The sequence below is a fragment of the Salvia hispanica genome, chromosome 4 (assembly GCF_023119035.1).
Source record: "Salvia hispanica cultivar TCC Black 2014 chromosome 4, UniMelb_Shisp_WGS_1.0, whole genome shotgun sequence".
Classification (NCBI taxonomy): Eukaryota; Viridiplantae; Streptophyta; class Magnoliopsida; order Lamiales; family Lamiaceae; genus Salvia; species Salvia hispanica.
In genome coordinates, this window is record NC_062968.1 from 23747648 (window position 1) to 23773529 (window position 25882).

The 25882-nt window shown below is 36.9% G+C and overlaps 6 protein-coding genes, 6 non-coding genes and 1 pseudogene across 14 annotated transcripts; 3 read left to right on the plus strand and 10 right to left on the minus strand.

Moving 5' to 3' along the window:
- Positions 1-878: 878 nt before the first annotated feature.
- LOC125219434 lies at positions 879-4092 on the minus strand. Of its 2 annotated transcripts, none has more exons than XM_048121408.1 (5): positions 3926-4092; positions 2272-3373; positions 1981-2191; positions 1414-1502; positions 879-1077 (listed from the first exon to the last, which is right to left on the minus strand). In XM_048121408.1, exons 2-5 carry the CDS (start codon positions 3328-3330, stop codon positions 1012-1014), a joined length of 1425 nt encoding a protein of 474 aa, XP_047977365.1. In that variant the 5' UTR covers positions 3331-3373; positions 3926-4092; the 3' UTR covers positions 879-1011. The 2 variants fall into 2 exon arrangements, with proteins under 2 accessions (XP_047977365.1, XP_047977367.1); XM_048121410.1 differs by lacking the exon at positions 3926-4092 and adding an exon at positions 3561-3709.
- A 1084-nt stretch (positions 4093-5176) lies between these two features.
- LOC125223656 (PHD finger protein EHD3-like) lies at positions 5177-8991 on the minus strand. 2 transcript variants are annotated; one of them, XR_007176755.1, is made up of 7 exons: positions 8858-8991; positions 8371-8685; positions 7685-7840; positions 7196-7528; positions 6863-6952; positions 5502-6434; positions 5177-5345 (listed from the first exon to the last, which is right to left on the minus strand). XR_007176755.1 is itself a non-coding variant. In XM_048126902.1 (6 exons), the coding sequence occupies exons 2-6, from the start codon at positions 8581-8583 to the stop codon at positions 5559-5561; spliced, it is 1668 nt and encodes a 555-aa protein (XP_047982859.1). In that variant the 5' UTR covers positions 8584-8685; positions 8858-8991; the 3' UTR covers positions 5177-5558. The 2 variants fall into 2 exon arrangements, 1 of the variants encoding a protein (XP_047982859.1); XM_048126902.1 differs by having other exon boundaries at positions 5177-6434.
- A 647-nt stretch (positions 8992-9638) lies between these two features.
- On the minus strand, positions 9639-10079 carry LOC125220707 (probable calcium-binding protein CML44). The gene has a single exon (XM_048122856.1). The coding sequence runs from the start codon at positions 10077-10079 to the stop codon at positions 9639-9641; it is 441 nt and encodes a 146-aa protein (XP_047978813.1).
- Positions 10080-12187: 2108 nt separating this feature from the next.
- On the plus strand, positions 12188-16047 carry LOC125185257 (TOM1-like protein 4). Its single transcript, XM_048081759.1, has 10 exons — positions 12188-12493; positions 12970-13112; positions 13478-13556; positions 13671-13769; positions 13847-13951; positions 14335-14480; positions 14577-14658; positions 14747-14823; positions 14909-15103; positions 15433-16047. Exons 2-10 carry the CDS (start codon positions 13006-13008, stop codon positions 15956-15958), a joined length of 1416 nt encoding a protein of 471 aa, XP_047937716.1. The 5' UTR covers positions 12188-12493; positions 12970-13005; the 3' UTR covers positions 15959-16047.
- A 231-nt stretch (positions 16048-16278) lies between these two features.
- Positions 16279-16438, minus strand: LOC125185732. Its single transcript, XR_007170234.1, has one exon. It is a non-coding gene; the product is annotated as a U1 spliceosomal RNA (small nuclear RNA).
- A 573-nt stretch (positions 16439-17011) lies between these two features.
- LOC125185842 lies at positions 17012-17205 on the minus strand. The gene has a single exon (XR_007170330.1). It is a non-coding gene; the product is annotated as a U2 spliceosomal RNA (small nuclear RNA).
- Positions 17206-17661: 456 nt separating this feature from the next.
- LOC125185833 lies at positions 17662-17822 on the minus strand. The gene has a single exon (XR_007170322.1). It is a non-coding gene; the product is annotated as a U1 spliceosomal RNA (small nuclear RNA).
- A 619-nt stretch (positions 17823-18441) lies between these two features.
- On the minus strand, positions 18442-18600 carry LOC125185779. Its single transcript, XR_007170277.1, has one exon. It is a non-coding gene; the product is annotated as a U1 spliceosomal RNA (small nuclear RNA).
- A 367-nt stretch (positions 18601-18967) lies between these two features.
- On the minus strand, positions 18968-19079 carry LOC125185717 (annotated as a pseudogene).
- A 606-nt stretch (positions 19080-19685) lies between these two features.
- LOC125185709 lies at positions 19686-19846 on the minus strand. The gene has a single exon (XR_007170216.1). It is a non-coding gene; the product is annotated as a U1 spliceosomal RNA (small nuclear RNA).
- A 473-nt stretch (positions 19847-20319) lies between these two features.
- LOC125185724 lies at positions 20320-20438 on the minus strand. The gene has a single exon (XR_007170228.1). It is a non-coding gene; the product is annotated as a U5 spliceosomal RNA (small nuclear RNA).
- A 471-nt stretch (positions 20439-20909) lies between these two features.
- Positions 20910-21940, plus strand: LOC125217543 (stellacyanin-like). The gene is made up of 2 exons (XM_048119061.1): positions 20910-21105; positions 21517-21940. The coding sequence occupies exons 1-2, from the start codon at positions 20937-20939 to the stop codon at positions 21888-21890; spliced, it is 543 nt and encodes a 180-aa protein (XP_047975018.1). The 5' UTR covers positions 20910-20936; the 3' UTR covers positions 21891-21940.
- Positions 21941-22155: 215 nt separating this feature from the next.
- LOC125220708 (uclacyanin 1-like) lies at positions 22156-23532 on the plus strand. Its single transcript, XM_048122857.1, has 3 exons — positions 22156-22215; positions 22284-22581; positions 23159-23532. The coding sequence occupies exons 1-3, from the start codon at positions 22156-22158 to the stop codon at positions 23530-23532; spliced, it is 732 nt and encodes a 243-aa protein (XP_047978814.1).
- Positions 23533-25882: the final 2350 nt, after the last annotated feature.

Genomic DNA, 25882 nt, shown 5'->3' on the forward strand with positions numbered 1-25882 from the left:
ACTAAAAATGTGATTTTGTAAATGTTGGGTACTAAAAGTTTGCAAAGCCTATATTCTGGTTAGAGCATCTCCAATGGCGGCTAGCGAGCCGGCTAGCCTATTCGTGGTCAGCCCACTAGCCGACCATTGCAACCGGCGAGCCGATCGGCTAGCCCACACCGATTCGCTAGCCGGTCCGAACGCAAGTGAACATGTGGGAAATCATAGGTGAATGGAAGGCGGCAACTGACCCTGTGGAGAAGGGGGGTTTCTTTTTTGACCTCCTCCAGAGTATGCGGGATTTGGCTAGCGCACGTAGAGAGGCGGGAGACACCGGGGCTCAGATGCGGCAGATTTGAGGTTCCCGGATAGCGGCGACGAGGAGTGAGGCGGGGCTCGTGTGTGGAAGTAGAAGGATTTTTTTTAATTATGTAATTTTTTTTAATGTACTTTTTTAAATTTTAAAAAAATATTGCATTTTCCCGTATCTGTGTCGTAAATTTAATTCCGTATTTTGCATGATTGTAATTTGTTTGTTTTTTATAATTTTGTTTATTATGGCTAGTCCTAGTGCTAGTCCAGTTTCTTGTCCTGATAATGTGGCAGACAGCTTCTAGTCCTAGATGATGTGGCAGGAGGAGTTTATGGCTAGGCTATTGCTAGTCCAGGAGCCATTGGAGATGCTCTTAGTTTTGTAGTTCACTCTTATGATTAATATGCAGAATCTTGTGACAAGCAGCCCGTTGTTGTATCTGGTACTGAGACTTCAGCCCCAAACCTCTTATCTGCTTCAGGTTCTAGTAATGGAACTAATGGAACAAGAACACGTGAGCGCAAGAGTATATATTGGTGAACTATATTATAAAAGGGCCAACAACATGCGATTTGGCATTTAAACGTGGACAATGATATTATAATCTTGATTCAGAAAAATGACACTTCCTTAACAACCAAAATATTGAGTATAGCCAACATGATCCAAACATGCCAAAAGAGATGAGATCTTTACATAATCTTGATTCACATATCACCTTAGCCGGACCCTGAGCGCACGGCAACGCATTCTTTGTCGCGCCAAGGGCTGAATTCCTCTGGCTGCTGCAAATTCCAGCAGAGGAAGCAACATAAATTGTGTCAGAAAAATAGGCAAAAGTTCAACATAATTTGTGAATAAGAAAGTGAAACAAAATACTACAGATGAATTCAAGATGTTCAATGCATATATACCCTCTCAAGGGATCGGCTTCAAATGAACTGATATCGAAATTGCACTGGTTTTTAATGCATACAATTTCTTGAGCTGTTCAGACTCAGAATTGTAAATATATACCTAGATACGTATATACTTATATAACATCGCGCAAGAGAAGAAAACCTGACGAATGTAAGTAGACGAGAATCTTAAAAGGCGCCTAAATTTGATAGGCTACTGACCTCAATCCATAAGAAGAATCCTCGAAGAAGGTTTAATTGTTTTGGCTGGTCGCCTTTCGCTTTCGCTCGTGAGAGCTTTTTATTGAGAGCTGCACTCGATAAAAACAACAAATTACATACTGGTTATCAAGAGAATGCTAAGTTTACAAATTCAAGTGTGGAAATCATACAAATGCCAAGAAAGGAAACTCGAATGTTCTCTTCATCGGCTAGAACTCATGGAAATAATTTAGAGCATAAACTCAAATAAACGTTCGACAATGCACATGGCCATTCGCGGTACTATGATCATAACATTTGACCTAGACTAGTATGCGATTTTATAGGTTTGTAAAACAACTTCTTCCTCACTCTCATGTTTGTACTTTCTTTACGAAGTCCAAATTAGACGAGAGTTCCTCAACAATATGCATAATATGAGATCAACTTCAGAGTCCGGTTGTCAGAAACGAGCATACAGAACCACCATCAGCCCCTTACAGGACAGCTAAAACCGGGTTTAAAGTATAAAACAGAGACTGTAATGAGGAAGAATCTCGGGACTAAAATTCATCAACTTCAACTAACCTGGATGGAAATCAAGATAACTCTTTCCAGGTTCCGGCTTTCCAACAGATCTTTCTCTCCCATTACGCAGATCTAAGTGGCGTCCTTTCAGCGAGGGTTTTTTGATATCTTTCCATAGCTTATTAAACTCATCTAAATCAAAAGGTTTTCTAAGTGCAGCAATAACCTTGTCCTTAAACGCAGACTTCCCCGTTGTGCCCCTGTTAATCAGCTGCATAACTAGGACTTGTTAACCAATGATATATGAATACGAAGACATATGTTTTTAAGATAATCACAACGAGAAACTACCTTGTTGAATGTATCGATGTCTATGATTTCCACATCAGAGGATTTGTTGTCGTCATCATCATCCTCTTTCATCCAATCACGCTCTCCACTCTTCAGTTCATACACTACTTCAATATCCCCGACAGTATAAATAAGATGATCGTTGACAGGCTTGAGTTTTTGATGCCATAAATGATAATCACGGTCGAGTTGGATTTCCTCTTCATCATACTCACTCTTGAACTTATTCCTTTTGCGATTTTGTGAGTCATACTCGGGGTCGAGTTGGATTTTCTCATCACCGTACTCACTCTTGAACTTTTTCTTTTTGCGTTTTCGTGAGCAGGTACGAGAATCAGGCTCCATCACCACTACATTCTCTTTCTTCCCACTCTTGGACTTACTCAGCGGATCCGTCCTAGTTACCTTTTCCATCTCCTTCGCCCTATCGACATGCTCATCATTTTGTTTCGTACTATAACTCCTCAACTTCCTTCTATATTGTTGTTGACCAGAGTTTTTATCCAAATCCGAATCTCCTTTGGCAGCGGGAGTGTGAGGGGCACGGGTAGAGTGTGACAACAACTTTGCATTCTCTTCCCTCTCATTGTTGGACTTGCTCCTTTTTTTCCTACCAGTCAGCTTCTTGATCTCCTCCCTACTCGAAGCAAGGTGTGAATCAAGAATTCCTTGAACCTCTGCAAGAGGCATCTGATCCAAAGGTCCATCTATTTGTTCTTGATCACACTCTGTATCTGAACTTGAAGCTTCTTCATATTTGATGATAGCCCTTGAACCATCTTCTTTCACGTATTCAGCTCTATACGCGTCGCCATGCTTCTTCAGTTTTCCTAACATAAGCATATAATCAGGATCGTCCTTATCCTCATTAACATCATCATTTAATCTCAACTCTTCATTTGGCTTCGCCCTACTCCTCTCGGAAAATATTTTCACCAGAGCGCCCATGTAGGTCTTGTCCACGCCGTCTTTACGCAGCAATTTACACAATTTATTGTAGGATATCGCATCAAAATCATTAAACTTCTGTGATACAATTTGCCTATCTTTTTTAACCATTTCGACCAATCCTTACTTCAAGCCTCTGACTACTTTAACATATCTGCACAATAATCACAACACTTTTATTTGGGAAAGTTGAATCATAATCCATAAATGTCATCTACTTCATCGATTCCAGAATCATATTAAAAATTCAAACTTTCTTTCAAGAGACTCAATATCAGTGCAACTAGTGATGGTTTCAATTAACCCCAAACCCATCAAATCAAGGAAAGAAAAAACCAAACCTTTTCAACAAGAAAATGCATTCTTTCACATTACACACAAAAGTGAAGAAGAAAAGGGCCAAATCTTGAAGTGGAAAACTACAAACAGCAATTCTTTACAACTAATGGAGTGAAAAATCAAATCTTGAAACAATAGAGGCATTTATTGAGAAACAATCAGAAGAACAAACCAATTACACAAATGAAACACAGACATAAATGCAGATGGGATTTGACAGTAGTCTCAAAATATAATACATCATGCAAAATTTGAACGGCCCAGATTGAAGCAAAATTTGAACGCACATGTAAAATTCAAGAGTTTCAGATCACAACTCCTAACGTTCCACACTCATGCAGTAGCAGCTTCGGAGAGAGAAATTTACCTTCCCCACAAGTAACAAGAAGAGAAAGGGAAAAGAAAAGATTCTGCAGTTTCTTGAAAACCAAACACGCAGTGAATGTGTGTGTGTGTGTGTGTGTGGTGAGTGAGAGAGGGAGAGAAAGGCTATACGAAATAGCAGCAGTTTTAAGAAGAAGAATTTCCTGCCATATTATTTATCGCCGTAGCCCGTAGTGTTTTTTTACTAGGGCATGAGGATTCATGATTACTCCACCTACCAAAATTAAGGTATGTAGCCGTATTACAATTTTTATTTATAGTTTTCCTTATTTGAAAAATATGGATTCCATTAAAATATACTCCCTCCGTCTCCAATTAAAAGCCACAATTTGACCGGACACGAATTTTAAGAAATGTAAAGAAAAGTTGGTTGAAAAAGTTAGTGGAATGTGAGATCCATTTTTTTATATTAATTTTATAATAAAATGTGAGTGAATTGAATTAGTGGAATGTGGGACCTACTTACTATTTATGGTAAAAATGAAGTGTGACTCTTAATTGGGGACAGACTGAAATGGAAAAATGTGACTCTTAATTAGGGACGGAGGGAGTACTTTCTCCAGAATAGGCACTCTTAGTTGGACTAGAAAAATTTATGAATTGGAGAAGGAATTAAGCGACAAATATCAAATTAGTCCATCTAACATATTGGGTTAGTTGGCAGCGCGGAACTGTGGTGATCTTGAGGTCACGGGTTCAAACTCTACCCCCCGCTGGGAGATTTTCAGACTTAATCCGCAAGCCCGGCCAAGCAGGATTAGTCGGATTCCACCAAAAGGCGAGTTCGATACACCCGTGACCTGTGGATAAAAAATAAAAAAAAATAAAAATTAACCATTTTCTATATTTTCTCGAAGTCCAAACTTTTTTAAAAAAATCCAACTATACAACTTTTTTAAAAGTGACATAATTTTGATTTTTACTCAATTGAAAAACTAAAATTTCACCTCCTGTCGCCTCACCACTGTTCTTGATCTCAGGAGTCCATCTTTCAACACAAACAATAATTTTTTAATTACTAAAAGTTAAATAAAATAAATGATATTTTAATTGTTACATTAGTTTAAAATTTAAATATTACGAGTCAACTATTTTCCTACAATTTTTTTATGGGAAAAACAAGACAAACATAAAAGTTTTATGTATCTACAATTTAAAAAAAATCCATAAAAATTTATAAAATGCTGAAGTTAATGGTAAATAACCATGAAACAAATATAAAGATACAAAGGAATGAGAAAATCTTTCGTCAATATTAATATAGGAGAAAATTACATAAAATACATAATACAACATTTGGCTTAGTCTAGGCTACTAAACAAGAATACATCAATATTTCAACAGGGTGAAGCTTAGTACAATTGCAGCTCATTCCATACAACAGATATCACAAGAATGAACTCCTGCACCAAAATCAGGGGCGGGAAAGGTTCTTTCAGATCGATTTCCCACGAAAGGCTCCGTATTCATGACCTCGTAAAAGAATATTTACTACAAACTACATCACCTAAATCGATTCCATAGCAACTGTCAGTCTACAATTACGCGAAGGAATTTACCTTGAAGGACAAACGCAGAAATCCGTCTCCTAAAAAAGGGATGATCTAAGTCAAAAGTCAACCTGTTGCAAAAATGTCTCGTCCAGATGATGCAGTGGCAGCCAGATTCTCTTCGTAATTCAGAGTTTTGGCTGCATTTAGAAGCATATCCACTCCACCTGATTTGTTCAAAGCCTCACTACACTTTAGTTTCCCATTCAAGGCTCTCTTTCTGGATGCGTTTTGCATATGCTCGTACGTCCTCCGGGCTCTCTGGATATGCTGGATGCCAGTATCGCATTTTTGGCAAAACCATTTCCCTTTTGGTATGGTCGAGAGCGGTGGCTGCATGCAATAGATGTGGTAACCATGATCACAGCCATCACATAGAACAATCTTATCATCGTCTTTATCAGTTAAGCAAGATCGGCACAGACAGGAAGGGCAATACCAACACTGGCCATGCGAGATAAGCTGTTTAGTAGTTAAACATTTCTCATGGTAAAACTTATGAGGACAAAAGTTGTGCCCACAGATTCTATATTCTCCGTCACTACCAACTTCAGTTCTACATACTGTGCAGTGCTGAAACTTGTCATCGGCAACTAACTCATTTGAACTCCCCTCTAACTCTTCTGTTGTTACATCATTCTCAAGCTCGTCTTCTCCACCACTGCCATCACATGGTGACGACACAAAGGCATTTAGCCTCTCACAAGCTATGCAGTTCTCGTGTGAGGATTCAATTCCCTTTGCTCTACAGTTGGCACAATACCAACTTCTAGTAGGGATTTCTGTAATGGCAGGCTCGATACAGGAGATATGATACATCTCCTCGCACGAATCACAGACCAAACGAGTGTTTCCATCTGCCCTTTTCCTACAACACCTGCAGGTGTATGCTTCATCAAGAGCACGTGTCTCTGTCAGCTCGGGTTTAGTGTGCACAAGGAACTGTCAAGAAACATACAAAAAGTCATACCCAGCCCTTAAATGTCCAAGATGTGAAAGAAGCTAAATTAGTTTCAGAATATATTATTCCATTGAGACCTAATCCTTTAATCACTTCTGTAAGTGTATCGGGCATAATTAGCTCTTCAATAAGCTAAAATTTAATGCCAAGGACTTCAACCTAAAGAATTTAACACATATAACTGAAACTACATTATTAATACCGAAGATACATTTTTTGGCCATCAAAATGTGCATTATCACTGAATGTATTTGTCGCAACAGAAACTAAACGAATACATTGCATTAAGTGTGAGAGCCAGGGCTCCCATTAATTTCATTATCATTATTAAGTAGCAGGAGATCATACAAATCAAGACAATCAGGATAGACAAAACACAGAAAGGGCATCTGCAAGGAAATTCAATTACCTGTTCATTGAAAGCAGTCACAGTTTTATCTGATAGGCACTTTGCAAGAGCAGTTATATCAGAGCCAACCTTCTGGAGCTTCGCCCAAATCTACACAAGAAAGTACATCCTTGAGAACCAAAGCTCAAACAAATGCAATAAATCTGAAGTATTTTCATCCTCAATCTCATAATACCAGATATTTGACAATGGTATTCTCGAAGTAGCCACACGTTGTGCATAAATACATTTCCAAGGTATGTATCCAAACAGATACATCTAATGTGGCAAGATGATGACGATGATGATCACACCTAGCAAAAAGCAGATTTAAGTAACTTCAGAGAAGAGTACCTCTTGAACATCAGACTGAAATAGCAATGGAGACTGTTCATATGCTTTCTCCTCCATCCTTGTGTTTATGTGATTCAAATCAAAGAGTTTGTCTGTCTTTATGCCTTCAAAATTTTCAAGAAGTAGACTGCATAGCTGTGCAAACTGTTCTGACATAAAAACATCCATAAAGGTGCAACTGCTGCGCTCTGTGAATGTTGTAGTATTTGGTCCGTTGACTGATCCACTAGATGTCAAACCTACATTAGACTTAGTTGCATTCTGGAGATCATCAAATAGAATGCCAGTCTGAGATGTGGTTTTGCTCCAGTCTTCAGAAGAACAGATAGAATCCTAGATTAAAAAATATCATATTAACTAGATAAGAGGCTACTAAATAGTAAATACATGTCAAATCTTGTTTGGATAGATCAAAATATATAATATGACAGAAATACACAACAATGTGAATAAACTGTAAGTTTAGCCTCTCCAAATTAAGAAAAATACCTTTATAGTAGTTCCAAGAGTAGTTGATGCTGGAAAAACAAGTGCACTTTTTATGCTTTTCTTCAATCCGCCACTATCAAGCGACTGGCAGATTTGATCCAGAATAATGTTTCGTTTGTGATTGAGTAAGCAACCATTGGAACAATCTGCACCTTTCTGAGAACATTTAGCTAGGTCAAGTAAGCACTTAATTGACTGGGAAATCAAAAGCATCTAAGCAGCCCGAGAGAGCACATACATAAAACTGATAGACACGGATGGTTGTGGGTTCAGAAAATAAAAATTAGGTAACAACATATCTGTAAGCAAAGGTGGCACGTAACAAGTAACTGTTAAAGTGAAAAAGAAGTAGAGAACAAATCCAATACTAAATTCCAATAAAGGGGAATGATAATTCTGACTCATCAATATGTTTAACTCTGCACCCATACGCCCATAGTTCATAACTTATATTATTAAATGGAGCACCGAAGCAATCTCTTTCAGTCGTATAATATTTCTAAAAAACTGCAGTCACTAGTCTTGCAAGATTGTTCCAACTGAGTCTACAGCTTGTAACTTCAACTAAATAAAACGAGAACTCAGAAGCAGAAGAACATTCTCATACTTCTATGATAAAGTGAACGAAAAACTTAGTTTGCTACACATCTTACTGTAGTATATTTGGGTATAAAAAATAACCGCACCTTCTCACTCAGCTGACTCGCTGAATCCATGGTCTTGATGCTCTTTCGCCTCTTATAGGTAAGCAAACTATCCCCTCCCGATCCCGAAGGCCCAGTTTCAGAACCGACCGCAACACCATTATCCTTCACCTCCTCAACATCAGAGGATCCTACCAAACTCTCAAAAAAACTTCGACTACCGTTCACATTACTATCTTTAGGAGCATCCACCATCCCTAATCTTCGATTAAGCAAATCTAACCACCGAAGAACACAGTCATAACAATTGGAAGCTGGAGCAATCAGGAATTCCAAATTCCCTTACGAATTCAACACCTACGGTGCAAAAAACAATTGAATTAAGTCAAAATACAAGAATCAATCAAATGCTACATCCCGCTCTCCCAGTAAAAGATCTAGAACTTGCTAAGTATGCATAAATCCAAAAATTGCTCGAGAATTTCAAAATCTGTACCAAAAGCAGAGAAATTTTAAGTTCAGAACTTACTGGAGTTGAAGAGGAGAGAGAGAGAGGAAGAGAAATGCCTTTCGCTGGTCGGATTTGGAACCCTAGAGAGATAAGTTGCCCCCAAATTGAGTGAGAGAGAAACGGGTTTCAAATTTTCGAAACTGAAGTCTATTTTTTTGCACGAAACCGCTATTTTTTATTTTTCGATTACATAAAAACACTAAACTCCACTAAAAAACAAATTTATACTACTAACAATCATAAAAATCTGTAATTAGTCGAAATTCGAAGGAAAATTATTTTCCATCGTGTTTTTCTTTTGTTTTTATATATATCTGTATATAAACTGTTTATTTAATTGATTTGATATGATTAAATGAAACACGTTGCACAATTTAAATTGTAATTAAATAATTAGTAGTCATACTATATGTCATGGACAAAGAAATGAATTAAGTAGTAGTGTTGCTAAAAATATATGATGCTAACTAACTCAAAATTTAAAATTTATTAATATTTTTTCGGATTTTGATTTGAATTTAATTTTTGGCAAATTTCATATTAAAAATAAAAAAATCCTTAACGAACTAAAGAAGCACTTTTATATGAGCCTAAATTTTTGAAAGAAAATCAAAAAGTCATGGACATAGAAATTAAGAAATGATGGTATCCAACATTAACGAATCTAGATGAAATCATAACGAGAATCATAGAAGGATTAAAGTAGAATCAAATTATCAATAGAAAACAATGTAAATTATCAAAGCCTAATACAATATACACTATTGTTAAGTTAATTAACATCATTGAGTCTTTTATTTTATGCATTGTAATTCATCATCATCATATCCTTAAACTCGTCAAAATCAAGAAGTCCATCAAGATTCTTGTCGTACACATGGATCATATCTCTACAATCCTCCCCACTCTTCTTCTCCCACAGCCCCATCTTCGTCAGCACCATCTTCAGCTCCTCGCAAGATATAAACCCGTCCCCATCGATGTCGAAAACCTCAAAGGCCTTCCGCAGATCCTCCTCATCGTCTGCCTCTCTGGGATCCGCGATCACTTCGTAGAAGAACAAGAAATCGACGTAGTCGAGATTGCTTCGGCCCACGAGCTTCTCGAGCTCCCCCGAGGTTGTCTGGATCCCGATCCCGTGGAGAAGATTCTGCAGTTCGGCGATGGTGATTCGACCGTTGTTGTTCTTGTCCAAGTTCTCGAAGATTATGTCGAGATCGAGACTGCTTATTGGTGACATAATGAAAAATACTCATATAAGAGTTCTTTTTTAGGGTTTTGGAGTTCTTATTGCAATAATAGATAGTATCATTTAATTAATGTTTCAAATTTTGTAACTTCTTTTATTAATGGTACAATTTTTACTAACTGATAAATTAATGTTTCAAATTTTCATATTTATGTTATGTTATTTTGGGGTGGAGCATTGGAGCCAAAAAGAAAGTATAGATCAATCCACGACAATGGCAATTTCTAAGGTGTTTGGGAATGGAGCCCCCAAAGCGATAGTTTTAGATTTCCGCAAAATATATAATCTGGCAAGAATTTGAACTTTTGTATATTGTATATATTCAGTTTCAACCTGATTTTTGTTTACTAGAATCTGTACAATATATTTAGGCTCAATTCCATTCATATTATTATTACGATTATGGTTTGCTACTTTTGCCTTTGCCTATATGATTATTTTCTTTTCATAAGTTGTATTCAAAAGTGACATCATATGGATATATATTGTATTGATTGAACTGAGTTTGATAGTTCATGTGCATATTTCATTTACCTTTGTGATAGTAGGGATCAGACCAGTCCGGATTCACTAATTACCAAGACCTCTTTATTCTTTATTCAAGAGAGTTCCGTCAAATTCTCAACCATGCGACTGAATAGTATCAAAAGTACACAAGCTTGTTTATAAGGGAATATTATCTAGCTATTACAACCAAGATGAAATTCTAGCTAGCTTCTTGAATCTCCATAGCCCGCACACTTAACACACTTATTAGTAACACTAAACAAGATCCTCTCGGATCAAAAACGGTTACACAAGTGAACCATAGATCAAGAAGAACACATAACAGATCAAGGTAATGGCTCAGCCGCCCGCCTATAGAACAAATTTATTCACCAGAAACCAGACCCAAGGGAGCAACGTCGAATCCACAAGTGATTCACCTCACACTGCAAATATCAACACCATACAACTCCTTCACACCGGATCTAGAACCTCAGAACACAGCCTCGCACGAATCTGATCTCACACACCAAAACTCTAGATCTCACGCACACACCACCAGCCGGAGTAGTTGTTTAAACCAACAAAGCCACCGGTCTATCAATCAAAGAAATCGTGATAACCGAAGAAAAACCGTCGGAGAAGTCATTGAAGAAGAAGATAGTGTAAGAGAGTAGAGAGAATTCATTGAATCGAGTGAGTAGAGAGAGAGAGAGAGTATTTTGAAAAATGAGAGGAGAGAAAGGGTCGCTTCCCACATAACAAATACAAGCCACAATCCAACGGCTCTAAGCCAAGATCCAGGTGGGAGTACACATGACAGCATTTGGTGGTAGAGATAAGGGATTGGACTCAGCCCAATTAATTTCCACATGAGTCAAAATAAATAACCAGCCCTAATGAAAGTCCACCACAAATATTCAACCGTGATAATAAAGAACGTATTCCGAAAGATTAAAAAACACTACTACTATATATTAATTGGCTAAAATAAGTTCATGCAAATATGATTTAATATATGTCGTTACGAATTGATTGGAGCAATAAAAAAATTTATTTTCTATCCAATGAAATTCGCGTCATGGCATTCATTGGTGGTCAGACTCAAATTCATGTTGACTAAGTAAATAATTTCATCAAGTCAATGGACCACAAAAGTTTGTCGTTTATTTAATTATGTTTGCTATGGTTCAATATTGGTGACTTGGACATGAATTATTTAATACATATATAGGGGAAATTGGACTAAGTAAAGCATGTAATTTCACTCAGCATTATCCTTGCGTTGCCATGTGCATAGTCGATAAATTTATACTCTATTATTCCAAATTTGCAATAAGATGCAAACTACACGTAAAATTGTAAAAAGAGAATATTGAAAAAAGTATGTAGAACATGTATTATGTGGAAATGGGTTACCTAAAAGGTATCTGGTGTTGAATAATTTTTGATATAGTCCACTAAAAAGCAAAAGTAAGTAGTGATTTTTTATAAATTCATGGCAAGAAGTATATTAAAAATATTAGAAGAGAGACACCATAGTTTTCTGTTATTATTAAAAAATTAATTTAATGTGTTCGATCACCTAATGTAAGATTTCTGTAATTCTTTCTTACCAAACACGCCCTTCTCTCACTCTCTTGAACTGGACAAAGGACCTGGCCGACAATTCAACGAAAGATCGCACCTTTCTTTTCTTCTCTGAACTCTCTATCTCTCCCGATTCGATTCCCATGATTCCCGATCTCATGCTCTCATATTCCAACTGGGTCGCTTCGTGTTCTTGAAAAAAAAATATGATCTTTGAGGTTTTGGTGGCTGGTTTTCTTTCAATTTTGACTTGGTATCTGAGTTCCGATTTCAGTGGGCCCCTTTTTCTAGGATGCTGTCTTGCATTCGCGAATTAGACTAGATTTTTGGTTAGTTTTTGTACTCAATTTCTCATGCGTTTCTAACTTCTTGAGCTGCAGCTGAAGTGATTGATCGGGGTGACTTTGTATTTTCATTGTTTTGTATATGTATGTATGTGTGTGTGTGTGTGTGTGTGAATTCTTGATATGATGTTGAATTATTTCGTTATGAATGTTGATTTTGCTGTTTATATATATTGTATACAGATAATCTTTGATGTTGGCTGTAGATTTTGTTGATTTGAGATGGTTAGTTATGTCTTTTGTTGATTTTCAAGGTTCTGATTGTATGTGTTGAATCTGGTTTTGTGTTACGGAGTCTATTGTCTCACATCGGCTGTGTAACAGTGTAAGGTAATTAGGCAACTGATGTGGGGTTTATTGACCAGAAAGGCTAGTTTTTTTGCGATTAGCTCTCGTGTTTGGTATGTATCATTTGGTTTCTTCGTGTCAATGAATTGATGGTTTGATTTGTTTGTTTTTAGGAAGGGGGAAGGTAGCGGCTACAGTGCACAAAAAATATGCCTAACGCAGCAGCTGTTGCCGAGAAGGCTACCAGTGGCAAGCTGGATGGTCCAGATTGGGCAATAAACATCGAGCTTTGTGATGTGATAAATACGGATCCTAGGTATTACTACTTCATTTACTTTGACTCTACAAGCAATCCGTTCTCGCGTGAGAGTGATTTCTTTAGATAAATTGTGCTTGGTATGAGATGTCGAGTGGCTAATGCTTTTCCTTTGTATAGATTTGGATATCTGCTATAGAAACTTTAGTTGCAATTTGTTAAAGAATCAGTGATAGGTTATTACTTATAAGAATGTGACATCAAGTACTCATATTCGACTGAAACTAAACAAGAAAACAGGCTTTTTTGTGTTTGGAGATTCTGTTTTAGATACCATATTCGACTGTAATAGTGTATTGGTGTCACATTGTTGTGGATGAGGTGAATTTCTGCGTGTAATCTCATATCTGAATTGAAAATATCAGGCAAGCGAAGGATGCACTAAAGATAATCAAGAAAAAACTACGGAGTAAAAGCCCAAAAACTCAGCTCCTTGCACTGTTTGTAAGTATTCCTTGCCTTTTCTGGGCTCTGAATGATGTAGACCATACATGTGTACTTAAAGACGATTAAGTGAATGTAGCTGAAAAATGTTTCCATCTAATACTTACAATTTAGGTGCTCGATACGCTGAGCAAAAACTGCGGGGAGCTTATATTTCCGATGATTGTTGAGCGGGATATTCTAAGTGAGATGGTCAAAACTGTAAAAAAGAAGGTATCGCTGTTGCACCTCTTTTACTCGGAAATTTTCTTGTATGCATCTTTTGCATTTGCTTGTAATGTGTCTTTCAGCCCGATTTGGATGTGAGGGAGAAGATACTTGTGCTGATTGATACTTGGCAAGAAGCTTTAGGCGAAATATTTCCCGAATATTCCGCTGCTTACAATGAACTGAAGGTGACTAAAATCTCCCAGTTTTTACTTTGCATATCTTACTCTAGAGCTGTACCGTGTTATTTTGAGGACGTTTTGTTTTACAATATAACGAAATGTAAGTTAGAAATCTGCTTAGTGAGGAAATGAATGAGCTCTCTTATATTCCCCATTTCTGTTTAACGTTGATGCTTGACTTAAGTCAAGCAGCGGAGCTGATAATTGCCAAATTTGAACATGATAATTAAGTTAATCGGATGTATAAGAGAAGTGAGGGACTAGTTAGGTGGCATGGTGTCTTTACTTGCAAACTCGCGGGAACAAGTTATCTCGTGATTTTTCCTTCTTTAATCTCTAGTAAGGAACCATAATTCATGGAGTTATATGTTTATTTTCAAAATATGCAGTCTGATGGTGTTGAATTTCCACCTCGAGAGGAAACTAGTTTAACATTGTTCGATCCACCCCAAACCCATACCATAGCTGAGACTACTTTCCCGTACGAGGACGCAGACATTGAAGCAACATTGGAATCTGATGCCTCTGGACTCAGGTACATGTGTAATGTTTTGGTTTTTGGCATTTTGTGTGCTTGAGATGTCTTTGAATTCAAACATGAATTTTCGTCTTTTTGGTATCTGTCTTTCAGCCCGGAGGAGATTCAGACTGCTGAGGGACTCGCTGACGTTCTTATGGAAATGCTGACTGCCTTGGATCCAAATAATTCTCAGGTTGAATTACATTGCCCCTTTATTGAAATCGGTTCTCACGTGTTTGTGACTATACTAAATCAGTTTCTTCTTGCCATTGTGTGTTAAGGACGAGATCATTGTTGACTTGCTGGATCAGTGCCGGTCATACCAAAAACGTGTCACAGTTCTTGTGAACGAGACCACGTATGTGTATGCTAGTTTATTCTTCGTTCTCTGTATATGTTGGCTCATTTTTATGGCGTATCACATATTTTCCCGCCTTCTGCAGAGACGAGAACCTTCTATGTAGAGGATTAGCATTGAATGACAGTTTGCAGCGAGTTCTTCGTCGCCACGATGATATTATTGCTCATGGAACTCCTCCAGTTCCAGTGGCGAAAACAGAAGCTCCAGTTGCGCCTCTTATGAATGTGGATCACGAAGATGAAGAATCAGAAGATGATTTTTCTCAGCTGACGCGCAGGTGTAAAATAAATTCTTTTACATAATGCGTACCACTTTTTCGAAGTTTATTCTACCTCCGTCCGAAACCTAGACCAATAGTCCCGTTTTACCATTTTTGGTCTGTCCATAAAAATTAGCCTAATTTCATTTTTGGTAAGTTTATTTCTCTAAGAGAGAGCCTCCATTTTCCACTAACAATTGCCCAACCACTTTTGTCTCTATCTCCATCCGATTTTATCAATTTTGCATTAAAACTCGTAGACATGTTTTTCCGCTGTTTATCTCTTTCTTCCCTTCTATAGCCAACAATATAAGGAAATTTAGCAAATGTGTTGTTAAAATTTGCAGATCATCGAGGGATGCATCGAAAGGGCTAGCACAAAAGACCGATCTCAGTGACGACGTCTATGAGACAGATCGTTCGTCCAGAGCATTAGGTTCCACAAGTAGTGCTGTTCCGCCTCACTCAAGCAGCCGAAACTCCTTCCCTCCGCCAAGTCCAACACATTCGTCATCATCTTCTGATGACGATGTCATCTATCCACCACCGCCACCACCACCACTCAGCGGAGCAGATGCAACGAGCGACTCTGCGGATGCATTGCCGCCGCCTGCTACCCGTCTTCCTCCTCCACCAATCAGGTATAACCAGAGGCAGCAGTTTTTCAAGCAAAAGCAGACGAATGGCGGGGCAAGTAGCCAGTCTTCAGGTTCCTCCTTGGAGAGCCTGGTTGGGCCGGCCAGGAATCTGTCGCTCAGATCACCACCGGCTGCTGCCACCGAGCAGGAAAAAGCCGATGACGCGCTTTTTCGAGACTTGGTTGAATTCGCTAAAGCCAAGTCATCTTCACCTAGACCAAATAGGCCATTGTGAATTTGAAATTTGTTTTGTTGTTTCTACGATGTGGGATTTGTAACAATTACAAAATTGATCCAAAATCTATTATCTCGATTCTCTATTTATCAACTTTGTTTTGGAAAATAACAAAATAGAACTAGAATTGATGGGCTAATCTCCTCTGTGATTAGGCTTGTGGTTTTTAGTCAAAAGATGGAGGATTTGAGAAACCACATTATACAAAAAAACAATGCAAGATTGTGCTGTTTCTACGTGGTTCTTGGATGTTAGAATTTCTATGCTCTAATTATCAGTTTTTTGGAAAACAACAAATAACGAAATTTGACTTAAATGGGATAGGGGCCGCGCGAACGCAGGCACCCACTGACACAAATTATGACGCAGGCTCGACCACTTGGGCCGACCTTAGTTGGGCGCACTCCAAAGTGCAATGGAGGTCGCCAAACTAGGCCATGGGTCTTATGGATCGCCCATTGACCCCGTCCAGGTAAGTATGTTTCTTCCATTTCTTTCTTTCCTTTATGTGTGTGCTATTCCAATACTTCAACTATTAAGCTTTCGATGCGGGATATATATGTTTTCTTTAATCTTTATGACGATTACTTGTTTCATTTTAGACAATTTTTTCACTAGCACTAGATGTCACTTTATTAACGTCTTTAGATCTTGTGGCAAGAATTTTAGAGCATTCGCATGTAACACTTCAAATTTGAACCTTAACAATAAAGTAGACTTCATTTTATAATTGAACGAGAGACAAAACCTCTAGAAAATCCAATTTGAAGAGGATGATTTAATTTATGTGTTTGCTGACTTTTGGGATCATATTGAGAAGGTTCAACGAAATCCTTGAATTATTATTATTATTATTATTATTATTATTATTATTATTATTATTATTATTATAAAAGAATTAGCAAATAAAAAATGTTAGGAATTAGGTAGGGTTGTGCTAGGCCCATGTAATGCAATGCAAAGCATTGAAAACACAAATGGAATAAAATCAAATTACTCCAAAAGCAATTGAAAATTGAAAATTGAAAGTAAAATAAAATTAGACTAGAATTGGTGGGTTGTGCCAGGCCCGTGGAATAGTGCAACGCATGGACGACACTTGAAGACATTAGTAGCGAGCTACCATGATGGGCCCTCTCCTCAAGAAATAAATTTAATATCATATGGGCTAAAAGCCCACGTATCAGATATTAAACTAATAAGAACAGATACTACACTTGATCTTAGCCAAAGGCCGAGAAAAGTATGAATTTTTATACAAACGTGCCCCTTCTTTTAAACTTGATTTTCGAAAACAACTTTATTCTCATATCAGATGTGGTATAATAGTTCAAGCCTTCTTGTTGTGCATGGAGGATTTGAGAATTCAGATTCAAGAATTTCATTGGGAAAGTGTGAGAGATAGGACTAAGAAACCATTGTGTAGTCTTTAACTTTAAGCAAAGATTGTTATTAATATCATCACCTAAATAACAAAAGCATACTACTGTCCTAGTACAAAATTTGCTGCTTCTTTGCTTATATCATAAGAGCTGTATCTTATTATTTGAATAAACAAGTTCATAATCGATAAGTTTATTTATTAGGTTATATTTAAAATAAAAGAAGCTAATATCAGCCAGCTAGTTTACTCTATTTTTCATTTATTTATAAGGTTATATCAAATCAAATCAAATAAGTATTAAAAATTAGACTTGCAATGGATAGGGGCTGCGCGAACGCAAGCCCCCACTGACACAAATTATGACGCAGGTTCGACCACTTGGGCCGACCTTAGTCAAGCACCCCTCCGAAGTGCAATGGTGGTTGCCAAACTAGGCCATGGGCCTTATGGATCACCCATTGACCCCATCCAGGTAAGTATGTTTCATATATTTCTTTCTTTGATTTATCTTTGTGCTATTTTAATGCTTGAACTATTAGGATTTCGATGTGGGATATATATGTTTTTCTTTAACACTAGATGTTAAATTTTGAAACGCAACACTGCAGAATTTCAACCTTAGCTTAAAGAAGACTTGACTCCATATCTTTAATTACTACTACATGATACAAATAATATGAAACTAAAATTAAATTATTGGAGTTTATCCAATAAGGAGAAAACCCTCCAAAACTGAATTACTGGTTCAAGGATATAATATTGCAAAAGAATAGTTTGCAACATACTCATGACATGGTTTGGAGCCATGATTAGAATGAAATTAAACTAGGACTAGTGGGATTTATTTTTGTAACTAAAATATAAGTGGAATTAAATTAGACTTGAATTGTTAGGTTTTTCCAATTAAGAAAAATTCCTCCAAAAAGATGAGTGTGCTGCTTAAATAGCGACAAGCACACGATGTTCTTTAAAAAATCCTCCAAAAAGATGGTTGAATAGTTCTTGAAAATTGTTAGCATTTTCTATTCTCTAATTGAAGATTGTTGAGCAAATGCATTGTTAAAAAAATATAAAGATAATGAAATTAGACTTGAAATGGATAGGGGCCGCGCAAACGCAGGCCCCCACTAACACAAATTATGATGCAGGCTCGACCACTTGGCCGACCTTAGTCAGGCGCCCCTCCAAAGTGCAATGGAGGTCGCCAAACTAGGCCATGGGTCTTATGGATCGCCCATTGACCCCGTCCAGTAAGTATGTTTCTTCTATTTCTTTCTTTCCTTTATGTGTGTGCTATTCCAATACTTCAACTATTAAGCTTTCGACGTGGGATAATTTTGTAATCTTTAATCATTATGAGGATTCAATTCTTCATTTTTAGTTCAAGCCTTCTTGTTTTTACATGGAGGATTTGAGAATTCATGTTCCAGAATATCACTATAACAGTGTGAGAAATAGGACTTAGATAGAAATGATTGTGTAGTCTTTTAGCAAGATAGTCAAATTATATTTTACTATTTTGTGTAAAGTTGTCAAAACAAGAATTTTGATATTTTCCCACAAGGATGGCTTGTGATAAATATATAACCCGGCACTATGTAAAAAGTTTAATATTATGAATTGCTAGGTTTGAAAAACCTTCCAAAAAGAGGCATATGCTGCTTGAATTGCCACGAGCACACGGTATTCTTTAGTAAAAGGCGAAAGAATAGTTCGCTATGTGCTCAAAGCGCAGCTGCTTATTTTGTTTTATCGCAAATTCCTCTATTTATTTACACTGTGGCAAATCTTGTTTCGTCTCTCTACGATGTGGGATTCAGGCTAGTATTGGCTTTTGCATATCAGCTTCTCTTCTATATCTTGGTATTTTTTACACCGCACATCTATGTTATCTCATCTCTTCTACCCGGAAGTGGCATCAAAGTGGTCTTCCCGCACCTGCACCAACGTTGATGACACGATTTTTAATGATCGACGACTGGAACTGCAGCCGTTGTAATCAGAAAGAAAGTTACTCTTGTTTAATCTCACCTTTCAATAAGCTTGTTGTTTATAGTCTGAATAAAGAGGATTAGAGAATTAATATTAATACTCCCTCCGTCCCATAAAAGTTGAGTCGTATTCCTTTTTAGTCCGTCCCAATAAAATTGAGTCATTTCCTTTTTCAACAAAAGACAAAATATCTAATCATTCTTACTTTATTCCATCATTTACTTTACTCTCTCTTATCTTTCCTATTTATTTAATATAAATTCTTAATCTCCGTGCCCAAAAGTTGTCTCAACTTTTATGGGACGGAGGGAGTATTTTAAAAAATAATTTTTGGAATTAGACTAACAATGGATAGGGGCCGCGCGAACGCAGGCCCCCATTAACACAAATTATGACACAGGCTCGACCACTTGGGCCGACCTTAGTTGAGCGCCCCTCCAAAGTGCAATGGAGGTCACCAAACTAGGCCATGGGTCTTATGGATCTCCCATTGACCCCGTCCAGGTAAGTATGTTTCTACAATTTCTTTCTTTGCTTTATGTTTGTGCTATTCCAATTCTTGAACTATTAGGCTTTCAATGTGGGATGTATATGTTTTCACCTAGCATTAGATGTCAACTTATTAACATCAATGGGTTATATAGCGAGGATTGTAGAGCATTCGCAACATACCAATTTGGGTCCATCTTTATTGCTCTAATACGAATAGTTATGAAATTAAAATAGAATTATTGGGTTTTTTCAAAAAAAAAAGGCGATAGCGACGCACAGACGATATTATTTAGTAAGAGATGAAAGAATAGCGACGCACACATGATTTCATTTAGTAAATGATGAAAGAGTAGTTCGTTGAGAATTTTAGAATTTATAAATGCAGCTTAACATTGTTTGGTTGTGGAATATTTTAGGAAATTATAATTTTAGCAAGTGCAATAAAAAAATAAAAAATAAAAAATTTTATAAAATTAAACTTGAACTAGTGGGGTTTTTTCAATAATGAAATAACCCTTCAAAAAGATTAGTATGCTGCTTGAATAGACGAGCACACAGTATTCTTTAGTAAAAGGCAAAAAAATAGTTCACTATGTGCTAACGCGCGCTACGTGGTTTATAATCTTTGGAATTTCAGTATTTATAAAGGCTGCCTTTGTATTATTTTGTTGTTGCAACGATGTGGGATTCCTTCTCACATGCACAAGTAGGGCTCATAAATTGTGAAAATCACTATTATTATTATAAAATAAACTACTAATATAGTACACTTTGTTAGTAAAATCACTCATTTTGTTTAATCGCATTAGGTGGTCGAAAGCATATGAATTCTGTAAATTTATTCTGCTTTATGATTACTTAAATAAGTCAATATAAAAAGTTTAGTTTGGGTGGGAAGGAGTTCAACTTCCTGCCTACCTACCAACAAACTTGCTTTTTTCCTTTGTTATTTTTCCTTTAATTTATTGGTAGAAACCAAATCTTTGGTATGTTAAATCAGAGGTAAAATCTTGATTCTAGTTTTAATATATACAGGTTAGGTAATCTAATGAATGAATTAAATCCTTTATAATCGTTACCACCCTTAAGCTTCCTTCCCTGTATTGAGAAATGGGAAATAATTTGCTTCTTCTAATATTCACTGCAGCATTTCTCTTGCTCCACTGCTTGAGATGTTCGGCAACTGTTTACACCGTCGGCGACAGCTCCGGCTGGGATATCAGCACCGACATCGACTCGTGGTCGAACGACAAGACTTTCTCTACCGGTGATACTTTATGTACGTAACTTCTATTTTTTTTTTCTCTGCATCTCTCTTTTAAATAATTTGATTATGTAATTTTTTGTTTATTTCATTTAATTTTTTTAAGTGTGTAATTTTCTAACTAATGAAAATTTAATAATATTAAAAAGTAAATCAATTTAATTTGAAGTTCTAAATAAAAAAACTAAGAAATATGAAAATAGTAGGAAAAATAGATGAAGAGTATATTTCTTAAAAGTGTGTAGATAACAATATAATGATTAAAGTATGCTCTTAATTTCTAGAATTCCAAACTTTGTTATGCAATTGAAGTTTTCAATTATTTTATTTTTACCTTAAATTTCAATATGTTAATTAAAGTTTATTATATAATCTTAATATTATATACTTATAATAATAAATTAATAGTGGAACACGATGATGCAGTGTTCCAATACTCACAGTACCACTCGGTCAGTGAGGTGACCGAGGGGAACTACAAGGGGTGCAACACGACCAACGTGCTACAATCGAGTAGCAATGGGAACACAACATTCGCCTTGACCAGCCCAGGCGAGCGCTACTTCATCTGTGGCAACAGGCTACATTGCCTCGGCGGGATGAAGCTCCACGTCCATGTTGTCGAGAACCAGACCGTGTCCGGGCCCGTTGGAGCACCCTCGGCGCAGCCAGGTGGATCCCTACGGCCCGGGTCTTCCAAGAGCGATGAACCTTCGAATTCAGTTTCTTTTGTTAACCCTGGTAGCCTAGAAGCTCTTCTCCTATCATCTTTTGCCTCCTACATTATATCTTTCTCATAAAATTCAAGATTTTTGAGTTTTGAATATATTTGTTGTCACGCTTCCTATCTCGTTTAGTGCTTCTATTTTTGAATTATTTTTAATAAGGTATACACATTCTCTAATCAATTATTAGTTCAATCTCTTTTTTACTATAACAATTATGGCATCGTGTCGTGTCATCCCAAAATAGAAAGAGTACCTTAATCTATTTGGTCATGCTTCATAAGCCTACACAACTAACTATAAAAAACTAAAAAATGGTTGTCTTAATGGGCCGACAAATATGGCTTTAATAGACTCGAAACACACCAACCCGTTATCCTTCCACTGCCGAGAGGGGGAAGTATTCCCTGCTCAGTGAAACCAGCCTGACGCAGTACCCACCACTCTGCAGTGTTCCAATACTCACAGTACCACTCGGTCAGTGAGGTGACCGAGGGGAACTACAAGGGGTGCAACACGACCAACGTGCTACAATCGAGTAGCAATGGGAACACAACATTCGCCTTGACCAGCCCAGGCGAGCGCTACTTCATCTGTGGCAACAGGCTACATTGCCTCGGCGGGATGAAGCTCCACGTCCATGTTGTCGAGAACCAGACCGTGTCCGGGCCCGTTGGAGCACCCTCAGCGCAGCCAGGTGGATCCCTACGGCCCGGGTCTTCCAAGAGCGACGAACCTTCGAATTCAGTTTCTTTTGTTAACCCTGGTAGCCTAGAAGCTCTTCTCCTATCATCTTTTGCCTCCTACATTATATTTTTCTCATAAAATTCAAGGTTTTTAAGTTTTGTATATACTTGTTGTCACGCTTCCTATCTCATTTAGTGCTTCTATTGTTGAATTATTTTTAATAAGGTATACACATTCTCTAATCTCATCTTTTGCCTCCTACATTATATTTTTCTCATAAAATTCAAGGTTTTTAAGTTTTGTATATACTTGTTGTCACGCTTCCTATCTCATTTAGTGCTTCTATTGTTGAATTATTTTTAATAAGGTATACACATTCTCTAATCAATTATTAGTTCAATCTCTTTTTTACTATAACAATTATGGCATCGTGTCGTGTCATCCCAAAATAGAAAGAGTACCTTAATCTATTTGGTCATGCTTCATAAGCCTACACAACTAACTATAAAAAACTAAAAAATGGTTGTCTTAATGGGCCGACAAATATGGCTTTAATAGACTCGAAACACACCAACCCGTTATCCTTCCACTGCCGAGAGGGGGAAGTATTCCCTGCTCAGTGAAACCAGCCTGACGCAGTACCCACCACTCTGCAGTGTTCCAATACTCACAGTACCACTCGGTCAGTGAGGTGACCGAGGGGAACTACAAGGGGTGCAACACGACCAACGTGCTACAATCGAGTAACAATGGGAACACAACATTCGCCTTGACCAACCCAGGCGAGCGCTACTTTATCTGTGGCAACAGGCTACATTGCCTCGGCGGGATGAAGCTCCACGTCCATGTTGTCGAGAACCAGACCGTGTCCGGGCCCGTTGGAGCACCCTCAGCGCAGCCAGGTGGATCCCTACGGCCCGGGTCTTCCAAGAGCGACGAACCTTCGAATTCAGTTTCTTTTGTTAACCCTGGTAGCCTAGAAACTCTTCTCCTATCATCTTTTGCCTCCTACGTTATATCTTTCTCATAAAATTCAAGATTTTTGAGTTTTGAATATATTTGTTGTCACGCTTCATATCTCGTTTAGTGCTTCTATTTTTGAATTATTTTTAATGAGGTATATTTCATTTTCCACCACACATTCTCTAATCAATTATTAGTTCCATCTCTTTTTTACTATAACAATTATGCATGTCATCCCAAAATACCACACATTCTCTAATCAATTATTAGTTCCATCTCTTTTTTACTATAACAATTATGCATGTCATCCCAAAATAGAAAGAGTACGTTAATGTATTTGGTCATGAAACCAGCCTGACGCAGTACCCACCTCTCTACGGGCCAAGAAGCGCGTGCCTTCGGCACAAGCACCATGGCCCAACTCCCAGCTTGGAACGGACGGGTCAGAATCAGCGTTTCAAAGCCCAGCCGCATTAGTTAGGCCCAACATTCAACCACTTTGTGGCCCCCACTTGGGTTACAAGCTCACGTTGCTGAGCTCGGCAACAACATCTCTATTTGATACGATTATATACTTTGGAAATCATTCATAAAATGTCGATGTGGGAATGGGATCATAGGTATTATAGCAACAATAATTTTATTATTCATGTATATTAAATGAAATTCACACTCAAACAAGATAGATTGCTATTCAATAGCCTCAAACTCAATTAGGACATATTTTGATCTAAAATGGAGTAATCTTTTCATAGAATTTCATGTTGGAAATCATAGAAACGAGTGTGTGAACATATAGGTAGCTTGGTTCTCTAAAACATCAATCATGTTTACATATTTGATCATATTCTTGTCTCTTAGATCATTGAAGAAGAAGCAGGCTAGAAACATCATTCCAAAGATCAGCCACATAGTTCGGTCCAACATCCAACCATTTCGAGGCCCCCACTTGGGTTACAAGCTCACATTACTAAGCTCGACGAAAATATCTTTATTTCATATGATTATATACATTGGTAATTAATCATTTAATAACAATGTGGTATCAAAAGTATCAAAGCAATAATAATTTTATTATACATGTATTAAATGGGGCTCACATTGAAACGAGATATCACTCCATCCATATTTGCTCTTTGTTTCAATCCAAGAATCCTCAATTAGGACATATTTTGATGTAAATAGTCTTTATGACGTAGAAGGGATTGGAAATTTCCTCCTCCTATGTTTCATAGAAGTAAAGTCATTTTTTTCATTTTAGGCATTTCATAATAGTTGAATTATTTTATTTTAGTAAAAGTTAACATATTTTCTCACTCTTACTTTTCTCTCTTTCCTACTTTTATTTAATACTCCCTCCGTCCACGAAAAATAGGACACTTTCATTTTCTGTACTCATTTTGAAAAAATGATAAATAAATAGTCAAAGTGGAGAGAAAGTAAAGTACGAGAGAGAATAATGTAGAGAAGTCTCTTGAACATAGACGAACAACTGAAAAACATTTAATGTTCACGATATTATATTCCGCTTTCAATTCTTGATGAACCGGAATTTAATCAAATATCATAATTTAAATAACCAATATTTACTTAAAAAAAAGACATTTGTTACATAATACTCCTAAAGTAGGAAATTTATTTAGTCTATGTTGTTCAAGTTGAGAGGACCACATGACCACATCCAGACAGTCAAAATCCAAATTATATAGTACATCATTATTAAAAGAAGTTTATTGTTTGTAACACCTTTGTAGCGATGACAAAATACAATATCTAACAATAACAAAACAGATTTTAAAGTCACATTTATTTATTCGGTTGCCTAGTCGAAGGGCTGTCCCTCATATGCCATTTTCACGACGGATTTTAATATTTCAAGAGTCCAACGTTTATGAAATAAATTAATTAAATTTAACGCATACGTTTATTAATAAATTTGAAGGATACATTTATTAATCTATCTATTCTATCTATCTATACATATCTATACATATATATACATGATTGTGATCAATTGAAATTTTTTATGCTAATTGAGAAATAAGATGCAATATCAGCCACTCATTCTTATTAAGGGAAATTGGTCTCTAAAACCATGAACTTTGCCCAAAATTTGGTATTTCCCATGAACTTTGAAATTGGTATATAATATCACAAACTTTGTATTTTGTTTGGTATTTCCCAAATTCACTCAAATAAGATATTTTCATCAAAATCTTATTTAACATAGGCAACCGTGATATGTTTTATAATATTTGAAACCATTTTTTAAGTTCATAACATGTAGCATAAAAAGTCACGTTGAAAACCACGTTGATTTAATTGTGTCAAGTATGATAAAAGCCTCGTAAGTTAGTCAAATATAGTAATATATGCCATGGGAAATACCAAACAAAATGCAAAGTTCGTGATATTAT

Coding starts and splice junctions, on each gene's coding strand:
- LOC125220708 (XM_048122857.1), top strand. CDS start 22,156: ATGGCTTTAATAGACTCGAAACACACCAACCCGTTATCCTTCCACTGC. Junction 22,216..22,283: donor TCCACTGCCGAGAGGGGGAA/GTATTCCCTGCT, acceptor CAATACTCACAG/TACCACTCGGTCAGTGAGGT. Junction 22,582..23,158: donor AGTTTCTTTTGTTAACCCTG/GTAGCCTAGAAG, acceptor ACCACTCTGCAG/TGTTCCAATACTCACAGTAC.
- LOC125220707 (XM_048122856.1), bottom strand. CDS start 10,079: ATGTCACCAATAAGCAGTCTCGATCTCGACATAATCTTCGAGAACTTG.
- LOC125219434 (XM_048121408.1), bottom strand. CDS start 3,330: ATGGTTAAAAAAGATAGGCAAATTGTATCACAGAAGTTTAATGATTTT. Junction 2,192..2,271: donor ACATCGATACATTCAACAAG/GTAGTTTCTCGT, acceptor CTAGTTATGCAG/CTGATTAACAGGGGCACAAC. Junction 1,078..1,413: donor GATTCTTCTTATGGATTGAG/GTCAGTAGCCTA, acceptor TGGAATTTGCAG/CAGCCAGAGGAATTCAGCCC.
- LOC125217543 (XM_048119061.1), top strand. CDS start 20,937: ATGGGAAATAATTTGCTTCTTCTAATATTCACTGCAGCATTTCTCTTG. Junction 21,106..21,516: donor CTCTACCGGTGATACTTTAT/GTACGTAACTTC, acceptor ACGATGATGCAG/TGTTCCAATACTCACAGTAC.
- LOC125223656 (XM_048126902.1), bottom strand. CDS start 8,583: ATGGTGGATGCTCCTAAAGATAGTAATGTGAACGGTAGTCGAAGTTTT. Junction 6,953..7,195: donor TTCAGTCTGATGTTCAAGAG/GTACTCTTCTCT, acceptor TTTCTTGTGTAG/ATTTGGGCGAAGCTCCAGAA. Junction 6,435..6,862: donor TGACTGCTTTCAATGAACAG/GTAATTGAATTT, acceptor GTTTCTTGACAG/TTCCTTGTGCACACTAAACC.
- LOC125185257 (XM_048081759.1), top strand. CDS start 13,006: ATGCCTAACGCAGCAGCTGTTGCCGAGAAGGCTACCAGTGGCAAGCTG. Junction 14,481..14,576: donor TCTGATGCCTCTGGACTCAG/GTACATGTGTAA, acceptor TCTGTCTTTCAG/CCCGGAGGAGATTCAGACTG. Junction 14,824..14,908: donor GTTCTTGTGAACGAGACCAC/GTATGTGTATGC, acceptor CGCCTTCTGCAG/AGACGAGAACCTTCTATGTA.